This window comes from Hippichthys cyanospilos, chromosome 2, assembly GCF_059441005.1.
Source record: "Hippichthys cyanospilos isolate Australia breed blue-spotted pipefish chromosome 2, RoL_Hcya_1.0, whole genome shotgun sequence".
Classification (NCBI taxonomy): domain Eukaryota; kingdom Metazoa; phylum Chordata; class Actinopteri; order Syngnathiformes; family Syngnathidae; genus Hippichthys; species Hippichthys cyanospilos.
The window spans coordinates 24,577,114-24,596,468 of record NC_142370.1 but is presented as its reverse complement, the minus strand read 5'-3'; the positions used below and the strand labels follow the sequence as shown (position 1 = coordinate 24,596,468).

The 19,355-nt window shown below is 41.0% G+C and overlaps 2 protein-coding genes and 1 long non-coding RNA gene across 3 annotated transcripts; all 3 read right to left on the bottom strand.

The window, feature by feature from the left end:
* Positions 1-2,156: 2,156 nt before the first annotated feature.
* slc52a3-1 (solute carrier family 52 member 3-1) lies at positions 2,157-9,059 on the bottom strand. The gene is made up of 4 exons (XM_088409162.1): positions 8,935-9,059; positions 6,868-7,932; positions 5,545-5,668; positions 2,157-5,327 (listed from the first exon to the last, which is right to left on the bottom strand). The coding sequence occupies exons 2-4, from the start codon at positions 7,866-7,868 to the stop codon at positions 5,115-5,117; spliced, it is 1,338 nt and encodes a 445-aa protein (XP_088265288.1). The 5' UTR covers positions 7,869-7,932; positions 8,935-9,059; the 3' UTR covers positions 2,157-5,114.
* A 2,170-nt stretch (positions 9,060-11,229) lies between these two features.
* LOC148427963 (ubiquitin-conjugating enzyme E2 variant 1-like) lies at positions 11,230-19,058 on the bottom strand. The gene is made up of 4 exons (XM_088408497.1): positions 18,961-19,058; positions 16,663-16,811; positions 15,511-15,636; positions 11,230-11,714 (listed from the first exon to the last, which is right to left on the bottom strand). The coding sequence occupies exons 1-4, from the start codon at positions 18,980-18,982 to the stop codon at positions 11,568-11,570; spliced, it is 444 nt and encodes a 147-aa protein (XP_088264623.1). The 5' UTR covers positions 18,983-19,058; the 3' UTR covers positions 11,230-11,567.
* Positions 17,881-18,947, bottom strand: LOC148427964 (uncharacterized). The gene is made up of 2 exons (XR_015864868.1): positions 18,277-18,947; positions 17,881-18,113 (listed from the first exon to the last, which is right to left on the bottom strand). It is a non-coding gene; the product is annotated as an uncharacterized LOC148427964 (long non-coding RNA).
* Positions 19,059-19,355: the final 297 nt, after the last annotated feature.

Genomic DNA, 19,355 nt, shown 5'->3' with positions numbered 1-19,355 from the left:
GTCCATGGTTTTTTTTTTATTTTGTCACCAATGTTAAGCAATGTCATCTGAAATAGTCCTCGCAAATTTTGTTGCATACCTTCTAGGGATGAGACGAGGTATCGTGAGACGAGACCTCGCAAGATCAAACGCCACAAGATTTCTTGTTCGGGCATGCCACGCGATTCATTTACTTCTCTTTTCCTTTCCTATTTTTTGGAGGATATGGCTTATTGAGCCAAACGTGTAATGGAGGACATCGAATTGGATGCATATGCGTGAGTGCTAACTCTTGTACAGAAGGCGGCAATATGCACTCAAAGGTTGTTAGCAATCTTCCATTAATTGAAAGGAGAAATGCATGATGCTCCGATTACTTTTATTTAATCTGTGTGACAACATTTTGTTTTCCAATTGAAGGAAAACGTTTTTGCATTGTCCCTGGACCCATTAAATGCGAGAGCCACCAAAAATAACCCAGGATAATGGTATCTTCATCGATGCTTGATATGAAGCCATTTTCAACATGGAAGGCAGTGGATTCGGCGGCTAATTCGCCCCCTTGAGCCGCGGTTTGAGATACCGTCACAACATCTTTTTAGCGGCATAGTAATCCCAACTAGGCATGGGCTGATAACCGTAACTGCAATATATCGCCGTTTTGAAAGGCACGGTTATTTAAAACCGTCCAAATTTGCCAAATCCGGTAAAAACTTTTTTTTCTTTTTAATCCTCTCGCACATCGTTTGCTTTTACCAGGCAATTGCAGTCTGCAGAGGGAGCAGCTTCTCATATGACTCATACTCTTTGGGCATTGCAGCCAATCACGTACACTACCTGGTTTCTAGGCTCGGTACAGATGTAGTTAATGCAGCTAACTAACGCGGCTAATGTGTTTATGCTACTTTCACCGACCGTTTCATGCGACATCAGTTCCCAGTTTGTGTCTTTTCCACAGCTGGTGCTATGGTTACTGCTCAAAGAGCATAGTTGGACCCTCACAATGTGGACATGCTTTCCAATAAAAAAAAAAAACATGGCCATTAAAGATTAGACACATGTTAGCTTGCTGCACTAAAGATGGCTTGTTGTCGTGGCCAAAAGTAAAATCTCACTTGTGTCATTTTGACAAACTTGCATTTTGGATTAGAGACCACCGTCTGCGTTTATTCCATCAGTTTTTCAGTAGTGATGGGACTTTTGGCTCTTTGAAGTAGAGATGGACTGATTGTCGGCCGAGCCAATTATCAGGGTCGATATTTGCCATAATTTTACATATCAGGGTCTGCTTTCTTTTTTGTTTTTTTGTTTTTTTTTTTCACAAGTATAGTCATATCAAGTAGGTAGTTATCGCGTCCATGTTTCCGGTAGGAACTGTATGGGCAGTGTTTCAAATGCGTGGCGAAACTCCACTGTATGACACTAATATGGTAAGATGACGCGTTCTATAAAAGTGAATGTGGTTAGCGGGGGTGAAACGATGGTGCGTGGCTCCCTACAAAGACCCATCATTCACAAGCCATTAAAGGACTCGATTTGTTCATCTGATAAATCACTAATTACCTTCAATCGTCAGTCTGTGAGTGAAAAACGAAACTTTCAGTTTGTGTTTAACATAAAAGCATTCAGCCTATTTACTATGGTTCGAACCAGTTCAGGGTTTCAAACTGGGGTTATGGCTTGAAAATAGGATTTAAAGCCAAAGTTCCAGTTTGCGAGCTGTATTTCGTAACAGAGCTTGTGTTATCTTTTCATCACAATTTCATGCCTGGGCTTGAAAAACGAATTTGTATTTGTTGAGGAGTATTACGTTTTGTTGACTGCCGTGGTTCATGATCATCTTCAGTGCATTAAAGACTCAACAACACGTCCAAGTGAGAAAGTCCCTCGTGCCTGCCGTCCACTGATGGGAAGCCCCAGAGGCTAGACAGGGACAATCGAGGTCCAAGTCGGTTTCCCTATTTTTTTTTTCTCAGTCAGTCGGGTCAGGGAATCTCCCAAGTGTCCAACGGCGGAAGCATTAGCCATGACGTCTCCCGCTGAGTGTCAGTTATTAGAGCCCTCGTACTCCTCCTCCTTGTCTCCCTCCTCCCTTTGCGAAAGACGGGCTGAAGGAGCATCTGCTGATGGAAAAACATTCTACACCAATGACTTGCATCCATTAATCCTTCTCAGTATTTGACAGTATAAAAACATTCAGTAATCCACATTGTCATTTATTACAATGTAAAGATTTAAATCATTTGTGCATCGTGATACGATTTTTTTTCTGAAAAACAACAACAAAAAACATCGTACGGTATCTCAAAAGTACCGTCCCTTATTGACATTTCCCTCTGAAAAAAAAAACACCTTACTAACATTCAAGATCTAGAAGTTTTTTGGGGAAACCTGGGAAACATGCTGACAGGACCGAGTTTGGACACCCCTGATGTAAAACCCTCGTAACATTTCTCTACAAAAGCGCCTATGTTCGCAAGCTTCAGACAACACGAGTCCACCCGAAAATTGCCGCTGAGGGGCAATTTCAACCAAGTCGACATTACAGATTCCAAAACACCGAAAACATGAAAGCAGTTCACAATGATTATTTTTTACTCCCTCTTCTCTTAATGTTTACAAATATGTTCATTTCTGGAAATGAATAATCAGACAGCTATACATCTGCAGCAGCTCGATCTCGATCGGGAACTGCACATCAGACCGAGAGGCCTCCGCAGACGTAACTAATCGATCACACATCACGTTTCACCGCGATGGTAAACCAGTGGATCACGAACTGTAAATTAAACATCCGATGATTTCGAATGGTTCTTTTCACATTCGTTTGAATGAATTTTCTCTTGTCGAATTAATTATTGCTCAAGAGTCAAGACCAATCATGTCACAACCGCTTATCTCAACACACGAGCGCGCGCGCACACACAAAAACATTGACAGTGCAGTGATATTGTTAGTGGTGACTTTTCATAGCAAATGCATTACTTGTATGAGTGGAATGCCCTGTACATAGACGAGCATGTGCTCATTCTACATGCAGTATCTGTCTTTGTAGTAAAAACCCGTTGGCTTATCAAATGCCATCACACATGTTCTACAAACACATCCCGGGTACAGAAAAAGTCTTTAGTAGGAGTGCGCTAACTTGTAGTGTTTCAAATGGGCTTGCGCCATCTAGTGTTCAACAGCATTTTCGTGAATTGGATTTCTGTAATTGTTACACACCCTGTGCATTTTGTAATAAATCAATATGTGACAAACATGAAGTTTAACTTGAAACCAGGTGTTCATTTCACTGTAAGAGTAAAAATTGTCAATATCGATATCAATATTTGCTCTGCTTCTCAGGTCCAGCATTCTTATGCCGCAAATGTTTAGTTTTTTTTTTTTTTGTTATTTATTTTTATTTAATTTGTTTGTTTTACAGAGTAGCCCGCAAGAATCACATAAGCAGGATGCAGGCCTCTTCTGGAAAAAGCTTACAAGTGATTGAAGATTGTGATTTTCTAGGAATTTTACAAACACATTACATATTAGACTAGATTTACATATTTACTACAGTTGTTTCTTTATTATTGAAAAAAACCATTCGCATGATAGATGTCTTCACATAAAAGAATACAACACTCATTCACCTAACAGTCTTTGGGCAAATTTGTCATTTCAGTAATGTGTATTAAACTGGTAGGCGTTCATATTACTCAGTAGCTCTCAGTTTCAAAAAGAATGGTGATCCCTGTTTTACAATGACAAAGAAAATATATTGCGAGCTTTAAAAAGATGCTGAACAATAATATGATATTAAAATATTTGTATCGTGTCAATTTTTTGTAATTAAAAAAAGTTCTTAGAAAATATAAGAATATGCTGTTTTAAGTTAGTATCACATCCTTGATATATTTTGCTAAATAAATAGACTCATGCTCAGAAACGAGCCTTTTAAGGGTCTGTATCACGCAAAAACAACTCTATTAAGCTTTAGTCGTGTTAAATTGCAAATTCTTCACTGCTAATCACCACAAGTTTCACCCTGGCTGCAGAGCACAGTTCGCAGCGTGGCTCAATATGGGGGGAGCCAATCTCTGACTCCAACTACACGGTCAAAACCGCCTTTTTAATATAAAAATATTATATTAACAAGATTTTGAAAAATATATTGCTTGCAGTCAAACATGGATAGCAGCGTGGAGAAACAAAAACAACCAAGCATTGTACACACAATTGTTTGGCAGTGAATCAAAGTACATTCAACGACCATCCACTGAAGTGCCTCGGAAAGATTGGCAAGGGAACCGAGGGAAGCTGCGCTAAGAGCGACTACCTCGGCCGAGGCACCAGCATACCAGGCTGGAGCTTCGCTGCCCTGAAATGTTTCCGTGCGCTTGCCCGCACATGCATGTTCGATAAAGGCGCTCTCCCAGCAGCCCAGAACACCTGACACAAGAAAGATGTTACCAGGGGCCATGCCAACAATCTTGTTATTATTTACCGTTCGGTGGGCAACGTGTGCAGCAGTTTTAGGACATCTTGAAAGAATTGGAACGCCATTTTACCAAAAGTGACATATACTCATAAACAATATATACAGTATATAGTCAGGGATGAACTTAAATGGAGTGCAGGTATGCATGCACGACAGAAATTATTGATGTGTAACGCCGTGTGCTTCATTTCACGCATTTGCGTAGCCGAGCTAACTTTCACCCGTGACAACAGCCAAGCCTGAGCTAAACTTTTTTTTTTCCCTGAAAGTGGCTCCATCCTCTGAGGATATTTGTGTGTTTACTGAAGCGGCTCGGACTGGCTGTCAGAGCTGCCTATCATTCTCGTGAAGGTGTGAAAGAGATCGTTTACATTGTCGCTTTAAAGTCGAAGAGGAATTTGGACAAATGAAACTGTGTCTGCCCAAACCATAACTGATGGAATTTTGAAACCTTTCGAGGACGCAGGCTGACTGTGTGCACACACAGACGGTGTGCTGCTAATATATCAGCAACACTGAGAAAGACTTTGAGGTTGACTGTTAATGAAAGAAAGGATGCATAGCAAATACTGAATTATGCGCACCCCTGCCAGTAGTTCACTGTGACAAGATTAAACTATGATACAGACCCTTCAAATCAACATGTAAGTTCTTAGCGCGGACATTTGGTGTTGCAGAAGTCTCCGGCCTTGAAGAGCATTAGGGTGTTGACCAGTGGGAACATGACCACAGAGCCCACCAGCGACCCGGCCTGTACTGCTGCTCCGCACCAAACGAGAGCGCTGCGACTGCGGTCCCGCAGGATGACGCCGACCATCACTTTGACGTAAGACAGAGTTCCGGTGAAGAGGAGCCACGAGAGGACCTGGTGAAGACAAATTGAACAGCATTGACAAAAGACAATTTTCCATAAATCGCTGATTCTTTCTTTAAAACGACAAATATAAATAGTATTCGTCCCTGATGAAAAGTACTTTGAGCAGTATTGCTCAACAGGGTTTTGAGAAGTTGAACTTCCAAGTCTTTGTTAACTTTGCTGGTAAATTTTAGGTCACAATGCAACATATTTGTGCGTCACTCACAATGATGACTTCCCCCGCCATGGAACCCTGAAGTAAAGGACAGGGGCTCATGGCAGCCATGGCCATGTTATAGCTGCCGAAACCTGTCCCCAACAGCGCCAGCACACCCAGAAATAAAAGAGACCTTAAAGCACAAAGATGTTACAAGCTCAGGCGGGCATAGTTAGCAGAAATTGCGCATTTATTCTACCATCACAATAGACCCAAAATGTGACTGAAGTCAAGACTTTCAGCTTTCATTGAACAGCTTTCACAAAATGGTGGTAGTTACCTTTTAGCAGTTAACACACGTGTTTTTGGTTGTATTGTATGAAATGGAATGAAAATCACATCTTGATTGAGTTCTTTTCTGTGGTGATGTTCAGTTTAAAAGCCGAAATGGTTGTCCAATAATGTTCGAAACTAACTATTTGATCACCTGGGGGAAGAATTGTGATCTTTTTTTTTTTTTTTTTTTTTTTTTTTTTTAATGGGAGGAGGGGGTAATGACTTAAGATTACCTTTTTCATTTTAATGTATTGACCATAAATCCCTGCACATTTGCAGTTTGACAGTTTGCAGTTTGAAACACATCATGTTCGTTGAAAAAAGGGGGGGGGGGGGGGGGGTTAAAGAAAGGTTCAAAAGTTGAAACTTTTGGTACCAGAGAAAAAAAAGAAGAAAAAAAAAGCAGGCCGGGGGAATAACAGGAAAACTCAAGACTGAGAATAATCTAATTATAGGGAAATGTTCACCCAAGGTGCATCCTCTAATTATCATCTCAGGGGTCTTCAAACTCAGAGTTTGTCAGTTGACCCAGTTAAAGAGCAACAACTAGTCTGGGTGCTTTTTGGTGACGGGATGTGTATCACCTTAACCACGGCCCGGAAAAAACAAAATAGCAAGTCATCTCACCAGGTTAGAAAGAAAACTATAAATGAGAGTTTAATGGTTTATACTGTTTGTGTTAAACTCTTGTGCACGTATTCATTTGTCCATGTGTTTGCTCTAGCATTTCATATAGGCTATTATGCTAGCTACTGATGGGCTAAATGATTGCTAACCACTCCTCCACAGAGCCGCCGCCTTCGATAGATTCCTTTCGGGCACTTTTTGTTATAGACCACAGTAAATGAATACTGTAAATCTAACCAGTATAGCATTTTGCGCAGCCCACTTTTTGTGTATCTTTTTTTTTTTTTTTTAATCCATTTAAAATACCTGAAGATGTCATACGACCCCTATTGGTAAGTACACAAATTCAGTCTGTCTGTTTTACATTTACCAGTCTTTGTTTTGCACAAGTGTCTGTCCTATTTATCGTACATACAAATTATACAGTACCTGTTTTGGAAGAACATTGCAATGGTGCAAGCTACGGGGTTGGCCACTGAAGCCAGGGCAGCGGAGAGATGATAGGCCAGATTGCCATAAGGCATGCAGGAGTACGTCTGCACGGAGGGCAGCACGCCATTGGTGGCCCCATTGACCCACACCACCAGGAAGTAGATGAAGGTCAGCTGGTATATGGAGTAAGTGGGCTCTGCTGGCAGGGGCCCTCCACGGCTCCTCGCCCCGTTTTGCCATTTTGGATTGTTCCCGTCAATCTCCACCGCAGGATTGTCCAGGCCAGAGGAGACAGACGCCACTGAACTGTCCATCAAATTTTCCTCAGATGGCAGATGAAGCCTGTTGAGTGTGACAAAAGCAGCCAGACTTATGCACATCATAGCTGTCAAGAAGAAGAAGAAGACCTCCGTGGAAAAGTTGGGAGGAAGATACTCGGTCCGGAGGAACCACCCATTTCCACCTGTGTGGTTTTCTTCTGTCCCATGAGTAGAGTTAACACATTTAGCCACGCCCACACCTTGGGCCAGAGCGACAACGCCGGGAACAAAGCCGCTCAGCCCCTCGCCGATGAAGTAGGTGGTGATGTACTTGGCCGGAAGCTGCATCATGAAAGGTAGGAACGTGACAGAGGAGGTGCAGTCCACCAATGACAGGAAGAAGGTGATGATCAAGAAGGCGGTGCTGTGCGGTGCCCCCATCACGATGCTGGTTTGGTCCCAGAAGAAGGCGAGCAGGAAGCAGGACAGCACGCCAACAGAGAGGATGGCGTAGATGACGGCGCGCTCGTTCAGGCGGCCCGGGCTGGATTTGTGCATGAGTGTGATGAGCAAAGGTCCCAGGTTGGCCATCTGGATGATAACGGTCAAGTAGGATGGCAGCTCCCAGCCTTCCGGAAGGGTGTTGACGATGAGCGGCAGCTCCACCCACAGGCCGTTGACGGCCACCCAGGAGCCCAGGCCAAAGGCGCAGGCCAGCATGTGAACCACAAGCGCCATCCTGGCTTGATTAGGAAAAAACGGAATTCCTCTTGCGCTGCCACACCGAGAGGGCAAAATTCACCTGTCAAATTGAACAAAAGCGTTACAACTTGTATTTTTACAACAACCGCAAATTTCAGCCTTTCAATCTGTTGACTAACACTAAAAAGCAATTTTTCGCGGTCGGTCAGTACCGTCAAACAAACAAATTTGATTTTTTTCCAATGGGCCATCACACAGATTTGACAGTGAATTCTTAATGCTACATGATCTCCAATGTTAACATTTGAACTCCACAGCCCTATCTAATTTGTGTTATGGCAATAAAGTATGTTTTGTTCATATTAGAGTGCTACTGTCTCTTATTATATAATACACATTGCAATAATTTTTTCAGGGTAAGCAGAACATCATTTCCTAGTCTTTCTACTTTCTCAAATGCTGCCTGTCTAGTTCTGCGCAAACAAATTACAGTACACTGCCATTGTACACTTCATATGTATTTAACCTTTTATTGCATTTGCATTTAATGTCTATGAACTGTTGACATTTGTGCTTTTGTTTATTAACATAATATTATGGGAAATTTTGAACTCTTGCAATACATTTGGAATAATCTTGATTTACATCTTTATCTTAAGTGCATGTTTAAATTTTAAACTCTTTGTTACATTGGCTTATATTCATACAAATGAACTTTTGAGGTGAAAGTTATCTTTGAAGAACACCAACTCCTCCTATTGTTATTGTGTTTTAAAGTCATTTATCATATGCAGTTGCGCTTCTACTTATCTATTACTTTCTCAGTAATTTACTCTCGATTTCCAGTTGATTTCAGAATGGCTCTTAAAAAAATGATCTCATTTTGCTGATTTCCGAAATCCCCCCACTTAATACCTTTGAAGCTGCAAACTCAACTTGTCAGCAGAGATAAGATTAAATCGTTCCCATTGTGAATTTGAGGGGAAACGACCGCAGAAGCTCAACAGAAAGTCATGCCAGTCAAACACGTCTGCTCAGCTGAAGAGTCAAGAATGCGGGCTAGTACACAGATCACGCTGGTCTCATGATGATGAACACTCACATGGACGTCCCTCTTCCAGCGACAGGCATTTAATACAGCAGGCAAGCAGAGCTCCAGTCCGTAAAACACTCACAGGTTGCCTATGCTGTCCCCGCAGGCCTCAGACGACTTGGTGTCATCGCTCAGATGGGAGTGAGTGAAAGAATGGGTGGGTGGGATCACATGGTTCCCGGGTGGGTCAGAGTCCAGTATGAGCACTGCATAACAGCGTGCACGTCTGTATTAATTAGGTCGAGTCAGACATTTTGTAAGTGTCCTTACTATTACTCAATCTTGAAGCATGACAATGATCATGATTTTAAAATGTATTTTTGGTAACTTTTCCCAAGCATTGACACCATGTGTTTTGAACCGTGTTTGTGAGAACAAACGAGATCGCGCCAACACTTGGGTGGACTTGTTTGGAAACAATGTATGGGCATTAATATTACTATTATTACAGTATTGTCTCATTTTATAGAACTACCTTGTTAGTTTTTGTACTTTAATGATGTAATATCACCTCCCGCCTGGGTGAACACAACAAGCAATCTAACTGGAGACCAAGCAGTCAATCCATGTCCTTTTACTAGCTCTGATTGACTGGCTTTGTGGCTCATTAATACCGTGTGTGCTACACAGAGCGCGCAGATAGTACACAACTTGAGCGAGCAGAGAATCAGATGTTCAGCAAGGGAGAGAGGGTTATCGGGAGATTTTGAGCCAGCAAAAAGGATTTCTGTGCTCAAAATGCATTGTTGCTCGCTCAATATTTTTTTCTGTGCGCAAAATCTATTCTTGCTCGCTCAAAATTTTTCATTGCTTGCTCGCGATCGTGGCACAAATATACTTAAATTCCATAAGGTAGGATGCCACTGAAGGTCTAAGTGTGTGTATATATATATATATATATATATATATATATATATATATATATACACACACACACACTCACACACAATGTGTATATATAGACTTTTCATTCAGGAACACGATTGATTGTGCCCTGGCGGCTGAGTCTACCCTTGATCACCTGTGGAGGTACCTCGATTGAATAGCTGTGTACTGAATGTAGTGACCCAAGGGATGAAAGGGTTAAAGTGTGTCACTTGTTGTTATGTGTCTTTCAGCATTCAAGTGGACATTTTCACCCACAAGCAGGACAGCTTAACTTGTGATTTTTTGTGTGCGCGTGACCTTTAAGGAAGTAATCACTTCTTTATCTTCCCCTTTGACTTCAAGCCCAATGTGCTTTGAAGGGAGTGTCTCCATTTTGAAAGTTATTTATGGTTACTTAAGTCACCGTGACATAACAATCTATTTCCTGTTATTTTTGGTGGCATGTTATCAAGAGGTTTCATAAGATTCACCTATTCAAGATGTCAGCTCTAAGAAAATACATGTACCAAAACAAAAATATGCAATCAGAAATAATTCTCTTCAAGCTGCATCTGTGTCACACTTGACCCATGTTTAAAAATGCCAACAAAAAATCTTGACACTGTTCTGTGCAATGTTATTTTCTTAATGTCATGAATTTTCAAGGCATATTTTTTGAGAATGACTAATGTGCTTAGGGTCAACGTTAAGTACCATGTGCCAACGTTTTTAAACTCAATCCCGCTACTTTATGTATTATCATGTTTTGAGTTAGGGAAAAAAATGTGTAAATGTGTATGTATATTCAGTTACAACAAGCATATAACATAAATTTGACACAATGTCGTTTGTATATGATCATCATTAAAACTGGACTACTGGTGCTTATTTTACTCACTGCCCTCATTGCTGCCGTTGTAGAAATGCAGTTTATTTATTGTGTAATTTATGTTCAGCTACTGTCAAATTTGCTGCTGCAAAATAGGAAATAATTGCAAAACAGTAAGAGGGAAACTATTTATATTCATTCTATTTTATTCTATTCTCCAGTCGGCATTTAAAACAAACAGTAACTGAACACCAGATTAACCAAAATTGTTCCTCAACATCAAAACCTGCCTAATGTGATTTAAAAACACGAACAGGCGAAAAACAGTTTTCACAAATGATTTGATTCATTTCTACTTTCAAAAACGATTGACGTAGGCACACTTACAGTAGATGTGATAAGATTATAGCAGGCTGCCATGTACATGACGCAAAAAGAGGCAGACTCTTTTCACGCTGGATACAGAGGTGAGCTAAGCCGTCCTCCACATACAGTACATGTGTGTCTGCCTGCAAAATAAAGTACACTCATCATTTTCATACTGAATGCACACATTGCATTTCACAAGTCAACAAACTTCTATGTTACAAGAAGGCAACACACAGAGGTACACTTCGTTAAGATTATTTATGTTATTGTACAATCTGTCATTTTCCACAAATCATAAAAAAAAGTTGTACAGCATTCCAATGATCACAACCAGGACATCTGGTGATGGAAGCAGAGGGAAATTGCCCTGATGATGAACGTGTGTGCGTGCGTGAATGTGTGCGTGTGTCTGCATTGTTCTTCCATTCAGCTTTGCCTGCGTTCTCTCAACCAATGGAATGTAGATGCCATGAAAGGGGGTTAGGCAAGAAAGAAGGGTGGGACATGACAGGACGTGAAGAGAGAGAAAAAGATGGGAGACGAAACAAAACAAAACAAAACAAAAAAAACACGGGGCTCAGTTGGTATAGATCTGCCCCTCGGGTGGTTGAGGAAGCTTCATGTTCTCCTTGCAGGTCATGAGCCGCCGCAGCTCCAGCAACACCGTCCTGATACTGTAGGAGTTCTGCCACTTAGCCAGTGCAGTCACTGCATGCATGTCCACCTGCGAAATCAAAAAGACGGAAAAAGCAGAAAGCCTTTTATGTGATATCGCGTGAGGTAGGACATGAGCAGTCCATCTAAAATGCGGATCAAGAAGGTTAACAGTCCAAATGTCTGGAATTTTTCGCCTTTCGAAAACGAGCAGGCCAAATTGCTAGTGAGCTACGAGCCAGTAGTAAGCAAGCGAGCGATAGGGCAAGCGGATCAGGTCATACAACGCTAATCCGCGCTTGTTCTGAGTTATTGCCACATGTGTTTAGAACGCAGTTTTTTTTTTTACATCGCTTTTTATGCCTAGTGGGATCAGAAACAGCAGTTAGAACGCTGCTCTAGATGCCATGCAGCGACCACTGTTTATTTTGAAAAACGGCAGACTGCATTGAGAACATTGACGTTAACCGACGGCATTAGGAACACCAGTCAGCGTCAAGCGTAAAAAGCTCCATTCCAAATGCCGTCTGGTGTTTTTCAACATGAACTTCGGTCACCACTAGCAGTCTAGTGCTGTTTCAGTAGCGGTCTCGAATGTAACATGGCGCAAAAAGCGCCGTTCCAAACGCCGTCTGACGCAATACATAACAAACGCAGTTTAGTGTTTCATGATCTCAACCGCTTGTTTGTACCAGCGTGCATGAGTGTATGACGGAACTAGTCAACATAGAATGACAGAATCCACATTGTACTGTTAATCGATACACATAGTAGTTGAATGATTGATTTGATTTTTTTTTTAAATGTTGTTATTTTATACTAAGTGCCATGTTTCAGTTAAAATTGCATCTGTTCAAACAGAAAGGATTCATGTATAACTTAATTGGTGAGGAAAACCGTGTGGGTCACTGCAGGTTTTGATTTTATGATTCCCCCCACCCACTATTCGCCTTGCAACAGCTAATCAGCTTTGGGGAACGTAAATCACACACAGGCCCCAAAAAATGGCTCTTTGTGGTCAACACAACCAATTTACAATATGGGGACAGAGCCGAAAAGCAGCAGGCTTGCAGAAAGAAATGGTGAGTGAAAAACCTGGAATACCTGGAATGTATAGTATTTACCTTTTTTTTTCTTTTTCTTTTTTTTTAACAGCTCAGTTGAACTGTACCAAGATGGCTACCGTCCCTAATATAGTATCGGCCATTCGATGTTGAAGGTTAGCCAAAGCGTCTTAAAACAAGGGAAATTTCCAAGTGAGACAGGACGAAAAAACAATTGTTTTCAAGAGTAAAAGCTCCGTTAAGGAAGAAAAAAAAAGTATTCAGGGAATACTAGAGATCGACCGATTATCAGCCAAGCCGATTATCGGGGGGATTATTTGGAAATTTGACGTATATCGGTATCGGCCTTTCTTCATCCAACCGGCCGATATGAAAAAAATCAATGTAAATGTGTTGCCTTTAAGGCCGATTCAACGGGATGTTTTTTTTTGTTTCTAATAATGCTAAGAAAATAGTTTCTATATTGTTAAATGATTGTTCTGTTTCATTGAATGATTCTTGTTTTGTTTGTGTGAAGGAAAGATTTTGCCGATAAGATATACTTCCGGTTTCGCCGATGACGCATGTCCGTTTCCGTGTTTGATCGCGGGCGAAAGAGGCAGACGGCTGCCCTTATCAAACAGCACAGCCCATCTGACACCATCCTCTGTGAGTTATCGGGCAGGAATGCCGTAAGGTTCATTTTATTGTATTTCACACATATGAGTATCAATATTAAGGCATAGTTCCGTCGTTTTGCCGATAGAAGCACTTCCGGTTTTGCCAATGACGCATTTCCGTTTTTGGGTTAGCTCGCGGGTGAAAGAGGAAGCCGGCCATGCTCATCGAACAACATGCTAACACAGTCTGACGCCATCCTCAGTGAATTATCAGGCAGGAATATCCTAAGTTCCATTTTTTTTTTTTTTATACTTCACACATTGTAGTGATGGGTTGATGAGGCATTATGGAGCGAGTTGGCATTCAGACACAATGTGTTGATACTGTGTTAAGATCAAATACTGACACCTGCTGGACGTTAAAATCCCTGCAGGCAACCCACTTGACAACCACTTGACAAACTGAACTGACCTAGTGTATACCAGGGGCGCCACTAGATCTCACAAATCAGGAATTGTGACAGATTGTTATAAATTATTAAATATAATGAATAAGATCTTGTTAAATTTAATAAACTTTCTAGGTAAATGTTTGTAGTTAAATGTCAATTTGCCCAAGTCAGTAAGTTTTGTAAGATAAAATGAGGATTTGTGAGAAAAGGATAAATATTTGGAATAAAATACAAAATACAAGCAGTCCTCTCGTGAATATGTAGAATAATATGAAACGGAAAGTACTAAAATAGAAAAACATTTATCAGAGAGTGAAGAAAGGGCAAAGCCAACCAGGGATTAAACCACTGACTCTACACGCATTGGTCCGGTTCCTGAACCACCGCACCAAGAAGCCTTTTGTTATACCACAGATATTGTCAATTCAAATTGACAACAAATGGGACTGTCTCCCATCGGGTATCAATGTTGAATTGGTTTGAAAACTATAGAATTGTGGAATAAATATCTGCAATGTGTGAATATTGGAATGTTGGGAGTGATGAAGCACTCACAAGGCAGTGAAGCAACCGAGTGATTTGGATCGTTTCAGTGGTTGTGTCGTGTTGACAGACGCACTTCCTTTTAAAGACACTTTGGCGCGTTTTTGCTGTGTCGACGCAGTTCAATGAGTTCGTGCGTTGGTCACAGGACTATTTCGAAGCAGTATGTGCAGCGACGCGGGGATTGTTCTCTGAGCTTGGCGCAAGCATCGCCGCATCGGTGCTGAAGGACCCATCACTACACATGAGTGTTGATATTGAAGTATATTTTCGGCGTTTTGCCGATAGAAGTACTTTCAGTCTTATCAATGCCGCATTTCCGTTTTCGGGTTTGATCGCGGACGAACAGAGGCAGGCGGCCGCATGTGTGGCATGTGGGCCCCACCTTTAACACTCCTCTCTTGCTTTCTTCAAACCCTTGTCACAGATGTAAGCACCTTAGTCTAAAAGTGCAGTCTGGCAGTATTTCATTTGGTCAACAACATGAGGGGAGGCTATGTGCAAAACTTGCAATGGTGAAATCAGCATGGAAGCAACCGTGACAGAAAATAAAAACACCTCCACCCAGTGGTCCCACCTCAGGATTCATCACCCTAACTTGTATCAAACTTCAAATTCAAGTCAATGTAGTTATATTTAACTTTGACTGTATTTTCTATGGAAATTTTTATAAGAGGTATTTATTTATTTCAACCTCATGAGAGACGTTTCTGAGTCTAGGAAAACCAGACACTTCTGGAGCTGTTGTTTTCTATTTGTGTGGTTCAACAAACATGCTTTAGGCATTTCAATGAAATCCAGTGTTTGCATTATTCAATTTTTTACGCAGTTTTACACGTTTACTGCAAAGGAACATTGGCTCCAAATATCGGTTATCGGCCTCCTCTAATAAATGGCATCAGTCCTGAAAAATCCGTATTGTTCGATCTCTACTGAATACCTGGTTTATCTGTGCTTCAATTCAATGAGGGAATTAAAAACTGACCGGACATAAAATAAGGGAACACATGAAACAAACATATGTTTGTTTTTATATTTGTTCATCAAAATGTTGTTTTTATGTGAAACCAGTGATGGTGCAAAAAAGGTTTGGGGGACCTTAGTGTACTTGATAGGAACAGAACAGTATTAGACAAATTGTATTTCTGCTGGCAATCAAAACGTCTAAATGTGAAAGGATCAGCCGCTAGCGATTAAGTGTTACGTACCACGCCATTGGAGGTGTGCACGCCATTCAGGTTTATCTTGGTCACAAATCTGACGAACGGCGGTGACTCTGGGTATCCTGGCCCACATTCAACCTTCAGATTGTACATCCTGTTTTCATAGCTCGTCTGTGGAAGAGGTCGCTGGGTGAGAGTGTGTGTGTGTCAACGAGCAACACATAAAATTTAACAGCCCGTTGGGTCACATGGTGAAGCACATGTTAACGCACTGAATCTCATAGCTCTTGTTTTCATAGGGGTCATGGGTAACTGGGCAAGAGCGACTGGATGCCGGCCCATACGAGCTTTTGCACAGGAGAAAACAGAAAAGCCTACGCAAGTCTATACAAGGGAGGGCTTGTACCCAGATTCAAACTCCCTAACGCGAGGCAGAAATAGTAAGAAAGATTTCGCAGCGCTGTTCCAAAAATTGGTGTAAATGTCAAAAATAGATGGATGGATGGATGGATGGATGGATGGATGGTAAATTTTCCATTTAAACACAGCAAACCAAACAGTCTATGGTAAATGTAGTGATATTAAATGACAGCACTTTAATCTGATTACTTAACGGTAGGGCCGGATGAAAATAAAATTTTGCCTGAAAATAAAATACACAGTATTGTTGAAAAAAGTTTGATTCAAGATTTGTTCAGATTTTTTTTCCCTCCTACATTTAAATCAAAAAGTAAAAATGACAGAGAAATTTCAAAACAAATGTTGCTTTTATGTTAAATGCTGGTTAAATGCAGTCTTAGAATTAAATGCATGTTAAATGCATCTTAGAATTAAAGTGCAAAATGTCTGCCCTGCATGAAATACACCTGTAAATAAATGTAGCGTTGGTGTAGCTGCAGCAAAGGGAAGAGGAAATAATTGATTTGATCATTTTTAAAATCATACGACTAACCCTAACCCGGCAAGCCAGCAACCCTAGCGAGCGAGCATCAGCGGCTTAGAAAATGGGTGGATGAATTTACAGAACAAAAGACAAAACAGAATAAATATGAACTGAAACGCAAAATCCAAAATCATTCATTAGTTTTAACTGCCCAGTCTTGTATTGAATCGCTAGTTTGGTTTTTAGTGCAATTCTGAAAAACCACTCTGTATGATTTGCTCCATGTCCAAGCGTTTCAAAGCATTGGCACTTACTCGAGGTGGGCCGAGTATGACTCCTCGCCATCTTGTTAAGGTCATGTCCTCGTCATCTTCCAGACCCCAGCTTACAGTTCCATCCCCCACACCTTTCTGGCCCTCCTCCAGCTCCTCAAGTAGACGGAAATTGCGAGGAACTTTGACTCCTGTGTGCACACAAAACAACCGAGGTGGCAAAAGCACTCACGCTAGGGCTGTGCGATGATAGAAAAATAATAATCAGGGTTTTTTTTTTAAATTGAAATTAAAGTCATTATTAAGAAAAAAAACGTATCATTTATTCAACTACCACAACTGTCCGAATTATCGCTTCATGCTTAGTCATACCTACATGTTGAACACTTTAATCTAGAGCAATGGTTCTCAACCTTTTTTCAGTTACGTACTCCATGTGAAATATCTTTTCGGCAAAGTACTTCTTAACCAGCGCAAAGCATTTTGGGGTAAAAAACAAATGGACAAAAAAAGACTTAAAACATGCCATCAGTGTCTGTCTGATGTATTAACCTTTTAGACCTTTTGAAACTTCATTTGTATATCTTTATTACTCACGAATATTTGTCCCCAGTAAAATAATCAACATAAAGTGTGAGACCTGTTCTCAAAAAGAAATATGAATATTTGTCCATCTAACTTTTTCAACTTAAATTTAACTTAAATTGTCTTCTTTTGGGATCGTAGTAGAGAGGTGTTCACATCATTAACTTGACAGGTAACAAGAGGTGGCACATGACAAATTAGGTCGAACCACTCTAGTTTGAGGGAAAATGTGAGTTTTTACAATAATTGAATAACCTACTGAACATAAAATTTGTTTTATGAACTTATATTTTCGTGAAACAAATAATTTGTAAAGGATTTTTGTATGTTTGTTTGTTCTATTTAAAACCTTGAGTACCCCCTGAAGTTGCTTCAAGTACCCCCAGGGGTACTAGTACCTTCATTTTAGAACCCTTTTTCAACTACCAAATTACCTTTATAAGATGTAAAATTCAAGCAACTTGTATTTTCATTCCACATTTTGGCTGCATGGCATTTTCACACACATGCAAACTGAAATGCCATAGTGTCTACTTGTATTATGGGACGTACTGCGGCTAATTTGCGATCTCATGTATCGTATGTTTTGCCATATGATGAGGAATAGTGTGTCGGTACATCAATTAGAAATCCTTGAAAACTAAACTTTAAACATAACTTGAAAGAACAACCAGCGACAAAGTAAAACTATATTTATTCAATAAATAAAATGTAAAGAAAATAAAAATAAACACAAAAGAGAAATAAATGCAGGCTATTTTTGCTACTCATTTGTTGCATTCAGATGCGAGCTTGTCTGAAATGTGTCAGGAAGATTCCAGTAGTGGTGTCACAGACTACACATTTCAAATCCAAAATTTGGTGCAAGTCTTCCCCTTGGTACGGCCAGGATGAGTTGTGTGCTGAGGCTATAGGGAGCAAGCGAAATGCCCGGTCACAACTTTCACCTCTTCTCGCACACTGAATCAAGCGAACACTGCGAGATCTCTTGCGTGTCAATTGTGTGGTCACAAATTGTGGGTGAAACTCCGTAATTAGCATTTTCGGCTTGAAATGATCCACACCACGTACCGTGAGGAGTTGGCGAAAGAAGCCAAACGGCTGTGAAGAAGCTATCAAAGAAGATATCGCCCTGCTGGAGAGTGCTGCATCATTTGGCCTCTGCGGTGAAATGTGATGGTGCAGCTTGCATGCAAATTGAAAATCAAGAGCCGGCCGGCTGCTCCATAAGCACACCTGCCACGCTTTGCTATCCCTTTTGTGTTGACAAAAACCGACATTTTCCGCGAATTTCACATCCAAGTGCAAAATCTTTGTTTAAACGGACACCAACTAATTCTGACTGGTAAGAGTCGCAGCTCAAGAGCCAATTTGTCAAAGAGCATTTTCGCCTAGTGGCTAACAGCCAAGCCCTTTAAGCTAACTCCGCAACTGATTTACGAAACCGAATAAACGCTTCTTCCGACGAGGCTGGGTAGATTTACATGTGCGTTAGTCATCAATAGTTCGGCTCGATAAAAAATAAAAAATCTTAATATATTCGTAAGTAGTCACGACGGGTCTTCCTAAATTTCAATCACTAGTAGCTTACTGAGCTAATGCCCTTTGCTTTCAACTCATTCTCGCTAGGGGCTCCGATGATGAAAAGTTCGCCCGAGGCTAAGCTACCCGCGGGCAAGGAGGGAAACCAAGAAATACCTCTGATCATCGTTAGTTTTCAAATGAATCGATTTGTACGTTTTACGGAGTATTTACCTGATCCGGCGGCGAGCGCCATGTTGATGGAACGACGGGAGCGCGCACGCAGTGAAAGCCGTTATCTACGTCACGGGCACGCGCACGCTACACTTTAGCCTGCCCCCTCGCATAATGAAAGATCAAATTGAGAGGTCAGCAACCCAAAATGTTGAAAGAGCCATATTGAACCCCCCCCCCCCCCCCCCCCCCTTCCAAAAATGTGGAGCCGCAAAAAATTACAAATCATATAACTCATGCCGTAAGTGTCTGTATTGGCTATATTCTCCTACAATATAAATTACAAAGTAAGCTACAATAATGTATAATAATAAGCCTTCATGATTAAATGTTTATTTTCTTAGTTCCTTAGGTTACATGCTCTTCAAGTGCCCGCGTGAGTACTCCAGATTCCT